At 33.6% G+C, this 6,584-nt stretch overlaps 1 protein-coding gene across 1 annotated transcript; it reads left to right on the top strand.

Moving 5' to 3' along the window:
- The first annotated feature begins 1,805 nt into the window (after window positions 1-1,805).
- LOC120083642 (putative LRR receptor-like serine/threonine-protein kinase At4g31250) lies at window positions 1,806-5,785 on the top strand. Its single transcript, XM_039039477.2, has 3 exons — window positions 1,806-2,828; window positions 3,512-4,144; window positions 4,990-5,785. Exons 1-3 carry the CDS (start codon window positions 2,129-2,131, stop codon window positions 5,631-5,633), a joined length of 1,977 nt encoding a protein of 658 aa, XP_038895405.1. The 5' UTR covers window positions 1,806-2,128; the 3' UTR covers window positions 5,634-5,785.
- Window positions 5,786-6,584: the final 799 nt, after the last annotated feature.

The raw sequence follows: 6,584 nt of genomic DNA, 5'->3' as shown, positions 1-6,584 counted from the left end.
GATTAATAACTTAAATCTATTTAATAAAATGTAGTTTGTGATTTATATCTTATTGCTATCTTAGACTCATTGCTAGTTCATTCTCAATTTTTTTAGATTGTTGAGAACAATATGCAAATAAGGACCCTTCTCAACATCAAAATTGCTATTTGATATTGCTAATGATAATGATTTTCCTTTTAATTTTTATTTGGTATTGATTGTTATATAATTGTTAATGATACCGATTGTTGTATAATTACTATCTGATATTGATTCTCAATGATACTGAATGTTATTTGGTCGATATTTATTCGATTTTGATTGTTGTTCAATTGCTATCTTATACCGATTGCTAATGATACTAATTTATTATATAATTGTTGTCTGATAACTATTTAATATTAATTGTTATTTGATTATCAATGATACTAATTATTATCTGATTGTTGAAAATATATTATTATGATTACAATCTGATTGTTCTCTAATTACGATCTAATGATTGTATAATTGCTTTTGACTCTTTTAAAAAGCATCATGCAAGGACTATTAAAAAGTCTAATTCCTAAACCACCTACTCAATGCCCTTAACCTTATAGCTAGTATCCACATCACTCTCACCAAAATCATAAATTCAATCCATTCTCTCTTCCTCACCATCTCAATAACCTAATTTTAATTTCTCAAAATACACATCAAATTAAAGAAGAAAAACATGGAGAATTTGTCATAAGTCGATCAATCAACTCACCTTGTTATGAATCGGAGGTTGCAAACCTAACAACACGTAAAACGCCTTCATGCCACCACCGTCGACGTCAGTTATATCAATTCCATTGTTGCAGTTGTTTGATGAATCAAACGGAAAAAGAGGAAATATGTTGTCGTAAATAGCGGCTAAAATCTCTATCTCTGTCGTAGAGAAGTCATGGTTGAACTTGTCGCTTCTTGTTTGTGATTTTAGGGCTAAAGCTATAACAAAAACGTGTAGATGGAGAAAATGAGGGAGAAAAAGATGGGCTTTTATTATAAGGGTAATTTTGGAATAAGAAAATTTTAAATGTCAGAACCCTATTCTTAATCAATAACACGATTTTAGACTTCAAAATAATTTTTAAAGATTTTACCTTTTTTGAAAAATTTTAAAAGTTGAAAACAAGATTGCTAAACCTTATTCATAATTTGCTATCTATTGCAATTTTCCTTAATTTAAAGAGTTTTTATCAAAAGTATTTAAATAAAAATAAATTTCTGAAAAATATTCGTTTTTTTTTTCCTAAGCCATTCTAAACCAGCCTAAATTTCAAATTTTAATATCAAAAATAAATTTTGTATTATTCACTTAAATATAAAATTATATTGATAGTTTTATTCATAAATTACTAATGGGTTATTAGGGAAGTGAAATAATTATACTTACATCTAAATAGACAAATGAAGTTTCTTTTTATAACTAGCCGGTGCCATTTAATGAATTTGATGTGACTTGGTGAATTTAGTGGGTGGTTCATATGGTTTCATATTAGCTAGGTGCTCGAATTTATATTAATTAGTTATTAATTAGGAACTTACAATTTTTCTAACTCACATTCAATGATTATTACGAGTCTGGCGAATTCAATGAATAATTTTTCGGTAAAGCGCCATTAAAAATATGGCATACTGATTACCGAATGTAGTTAGAGCAATTAAAACAAATATAACGGCTTAACTACCACTACAAAGATAAATACACATAGATAACCAAATAATAATAAACAAACCATTAAAAAAACGTAATAAAACAAATAAAATAGGGTTGATAACAAAATAGTTAAGAGGCAACAGAAATTGGGTAGATCCTAAAAAATTTAAAGGCTGGCCTTGGATATCTCCCCATCGTAAGTGGTCATGGAAAGGGAGGATGGGTTGCAATTTAAGCGTACCCTTCAATTCCTTCCAGTCTTCTTTAGTTTGAACGCCAAATCTTTTGTCCATAACCTTCTTTAATTAAACATCACAAAATTAATTTAAAGAAAAAAAAAAAAGAGACTCCACATTTTATTAAGGGGACGTTCTTTAGGCTGCCCCATGCATTTTCCACCAACGCGTAGTTGAGTGTATATGTTAATTGGGAACCACATTGGTGGTTCAGTTTTGAAGGCCAATGCCAACGGGCGTGCGCGTGGCGGGGCTTATGCGCGCACCGGCCCCAACCATCAGCGCCGCTTCCCTCTTCCTATTCTTCTTCCTTTCATCCTCATGCATAATGATGGCATTCTCGGCCACAGACGCCGAGACGCTGCTTCAATTCAAGCGGTCCTTGACCTCGGCCGCGGCTCTTAACAACTGGCACCCCTCGGTCCCTCCTTGCGACAACCACAAGGCAAATTGGGCGGGTGTGCTTTGCTTGAATGGGCATGTTAGGGGTCTAAGGCTTGAGAATATGGGGCTTAAGGGAGAAGTTAATGTGAATCCTCTTGTTTCTTTGACTCGTTTGCGCACACTCAGCTTCATGAACAACACATTGGTTGGGTCTTGGCCCCCTGTTATAAGCAAATTAGGGAGTTTACGGTCTGTTTATCTTTCTTATAACCATTTTTCAGGAGAAATCCCAGACGATGCCTTTTCGGGTATGAAATTTTTGAAGAAAGTGTTTTTGACCAATAATGAATTCACCGGCAACATTCCCTCATCTCTCGCTTCACTGTCTAGGCTTATGGAGTTGAGACTTGATGGAAACAAATTCAAAGGCCAAATCCCTCAACTTGAAATGGATACTTTGAAGAAACTTAATGTTTCCAACAATGAATTGGAGGGCCCAATTCCTAGTAGCTTAATCCATATGGATCCTACCTGCTTTTCAGGTAACTTACGCTCCCCTCTCATAACAATTTTCCTTTTTTATTTTTGGTTTTTTAGAATGTATATTTGTTTCCTTCTACCTATGGTTTTCACATTTCTTACAGTGATATGAATTTTTAAATCAAATTTTCAAAACAAAGATATTATCTAGAAAAAGACAAAAACAATTAACTTTATTTTTTAAAAAATTGTCATTTAGCAAATTTTTTTTTAGACAACTCTCTATGCTATACAAAAAGCATAAATAGGTGCAAACTAACCAGTTTTTCTCTTAAAAGAAGTTGTTTTTTCTTAATTTCTAAACCTGAGTTGGGTTTTGAAAACAAGTAAAAAAATAATAACTAAACACAGAAATTTACGATTAAAGTAGTATTTATAAGTTTAATTTTCAAAAATAATAAATTAAATAATCAAGACTTTAATAATAACATAATTTATACATTATAGCAAATTTGTAAGTTGGGTTGGATATAAGTATGGACAATAATTAGGTGCAACTTAATTTCATACATCCCTCCCTTATTACATGATAAAAAAAATTATAATAATAAAAACAGTTAAAATTTTTTTAAAAAAGAAAAGTTACCGTAGGACAATTTTATTAGAATGCACAACTGCACAAAATAGGTGCAGCAGACACATAAGTCTTTTATTATAAGTATTATAATGAATGGTTGTATTGTAGGTAACAGTGATCTATGTGGGGATCCTCTACCAGCATGCGGGAAGGCCGCGATATCATCCTCAGGGCTGCTAAAAATCGCAGTGATAATGATAATTTTGGGGGTAACGTTAGCAGTGGTAGCTGCAATTTTCATCATATTGAATTTGAGGAGCCAGCCAGCTGCATTGCAACTAGGGAAGGGGAGTCCAGGCATTATAATTGAAGAGGATCAAAACAAATACACGAATGCTAAGCCAATGGCAACGGCAGCGGCAGGAGAAGGATACAGATCGACGGAGTCGTCAGTGGCTCAGGCTTCGAAGAGAGGGGCTGAACATGGGAAACTGTTGTTCGTGAGGGATGACAGGGAGAGGTTCGATTTACAGGACCTCTTAAGAGCGTCGGCGGAAATACTTGGGAGTGGCTCATTTGGTTCTTCTTATAAAGCAACTATACTTTGTAATGCTGTGGTGGTGAAGCGTTATAAGCATATGAACAATGTGGGAAGAGAGGAGTTTCATGAGCATATGAGAAGGCTGGGTAGATTGACTCATCCAAATTTACTCCCTTTGGTTGCTTATTACTACAGGAAGGAAGAGAAGCTCTTGATTTCGGACTTTGTGGATAATGGGAGTTTGGCCAGCCATCTGCATGGTAATTAAATTACTAATATAATTGCTGCAATATCCAAATTCTCAACTACACCTATTATTCACCATAATAATCAGTTACAGTCATGCATCCGACAAAAAAATAAAAATAATTTAGTTTTTTTTTTCAAATAAAATGTCATACGGCAATGTTTTATTGGATGCTATCACAATAGATGAGTTACATCCAAGTTTTTTTTTTTTTTTTATATATATATATATTAATTATATGGATATAAAGAGAACACTATTTTAGTTTGTATACTTTTTGCTTTAATTCATTTTATATAGATCAAATACTATTTTAGTTAGTATAATTGTATTTTGGAAACTTTTGCTTTGGTGTCCTTAGTCTCTTTGGATCTCTTTAGGGCCTTTGAGTTGGTTATAAAATAGTAAATACAGTAGACAATTAAGATTTTCAAATAGTTTTACCATAGCTAATGGTAACTTTAATTATAACGGGAGTCTCAAACATTGAAGTGTGCTACAGTACCTCACTCTACTCAAAGCATGTTGAGGTTCCAAACATCTCATTTTATTTTCATTTTTATCTCATTTGTTTCGATCAAAATTTTGACATCACAATTTAAATTCAATTTCTTAAATTACAACCATAAATTTGTTTCAGAAATAGATATAAAAGTAGTGCTAAACATATTTTGATCATAGATGAACTTAAAAAAAATAAAAATATAGAGAGCAAAATAGGTTTTTAAATTATAAATATCAAAACGGGCGGAAGTGGAAAGATAAATGACAAAAAGAGACCATATACTAGCATAAGCCGGAAGATTATAATAAATTTAATCATATGGATACTTTTAACCATGAATTTGACTGACACAGGGAACCACAACCTAGAAGAGACAGGGCTGGATTGGGCAACAAGATTGAAGATCATTAGAGGAATAGCAAGAGGGTTATCTTACTTGTACACATCGTTGCCAAACATAGTAGCAGCCCACGGGCATCTGAAATCTTCAAACGTACTTCTTGATGAATCAATGGAGCCTCTACTGACGGATTACGGTCTAATCCCAGTAGCCAACCTAGAGCAGGGGCAGAGCCTGATGATGGCTTACAAATCCCCGGAGTACGCGCAAGTCGGGCGCATAACTAAGAAGACCGACGTGTGGAGCTTCGGCATTGTGATTCTGGAGATGATAACGGGTCGGTTCCCAGAGAACTACCTGACTCGGAACCACGACTCGAAAGCTGACCTAGCGAGTTGGGTTAACAACATGATCAAGGAAAAGAAGACTCAACTAGTGTTCGATGCAGAGCTGGGGCGAGCTAGGGAAAGCAATAAAGGGGAGTTGCTGAAAATGCTAAAGATTGCGTTAAGTTGCTGTGAGGAAGATGTGGACAGACGGTTGGATTTCAATCAAGTAGTTGCACAAATTGAAGATTTGAATGATGAAGATTTGAGTGATAATGACGATGGAGATAACTTCTCTCCAACTTCTCGTCATTCGCAAATTCCTGTTTGATCCATTATCACTTTCAATTTCAATGCTCTACCATACCCCAACCTTTGTTTTTCTTCCAATCCCCGTTGCGTCGCTCAATTCTTCTCTACCCTTCCTTTCATTTTAATTTCTCAAGGACCAACACAATGAACAAATTAAATTTACTTTTTTTCTCTTTTCCTTTTTCTTTTTTCCCTCTCTCTCTATATATTTTCTTTTCTTCAAGTCAGGTTGTTGATTAATATGTAAGGCAGGAATTTGGTATGAGTTTTGTAAAATTAGAGCATCGTTTTTTTTCCTCTTTGTTTTGTCTCATCCTCGCTATCTTTCTCTTTTGCTAGCTACCATCCGTTGACAACCCTGCACCACATAATTAATCAGCGGTAAGGTATGAAAAATAAGAAAAATTATTGCATACACCCTCTTCTTTTTTTTTCTTTTTGGCGCAACTTAATTAATATGTATTACTTCTTTTGTGGTCCCAATCCTCTCTAACAGAATTTTAAAAATAAAAAAACATCACACAAATTAATATATGGATTGTTTTTAATATAAAAAAATTAGTCGACTTATTTACAAATAAATACTTCTATCTCATTTTTTTCCTTTTACGATCTTGATTTCAATCTATTTTACATGCTAATTGAAAACTATGTATTATATATAGTTCATAATATTGAAAATGAAATATACATATAAAAGTTGTAATAAAGGTCTTACATACAAATGAAAAATGAAGTATTACTCAATGGAGAATTGGGCATTATAGTACTTGTAGTTGTGAGTTGAAGTTAGATATCTTTCTCTTTATTTACCTTTGCGATAGCAACGTTCGTCGACTCTCTTGATCAAATAAAATTCAGCTTCCTCCTAAACTCTACGGTAAAAGTGGTAGGTGTCGATCCATAGAAAAACGATCTAATTTCTCAGCAAATATGCTTAAAAGTTCGAAGGGGAGTTTGATATGCTTGA

The sequence above is a fragment of the Benincasa hispida genome, chromosome 1, assembly GCF_027475165.1.
Source record: "Benincasa hispida cultivar pf3 chromosome 1, pf3_genome.v1.1, whole genome shotgun sequence".
Taxonomy (NCBI): Eukaryota; Viridiplantae; Streptophyta; class Magnoliopsida; order Cucurbitales; family Cucurbitaceae; genus Benincasa; species Benincasa hispida.
The sequence above is the reverse complement of the archived record's forward strand: the minus strand, read 5'-3'. Positions and strand labels throughout refer to the sequence as shown.

What these genes read in the sequence shown, in the direction of transcription:
- LOC120083642 (XM_039039477.2), top strand. Translation starts at nt 2,129, where the DNA reads ATGCCAACGGGCGTGCGCGTGGCGGGGCTTATGCGCGCACCGGCCCCA. An exon ending in GGATCCTACCTGCTTTTCAG is followed by an intron (nt 2,829 to 3,511) that starts GTAACTTACGCT and finishes GTTGTATTGTAG; the next exon opens with GTAACAGTGATCTATGTGGG. An exon ending in TTTGGCCAGCCATCTGCATG is followed by an intron (nt 4,145 to 4,989) that starts GTAATTAAATTA and finishes TGACTGACACAG; the next exon opens with GGAACCACAACCTAGAAGAG.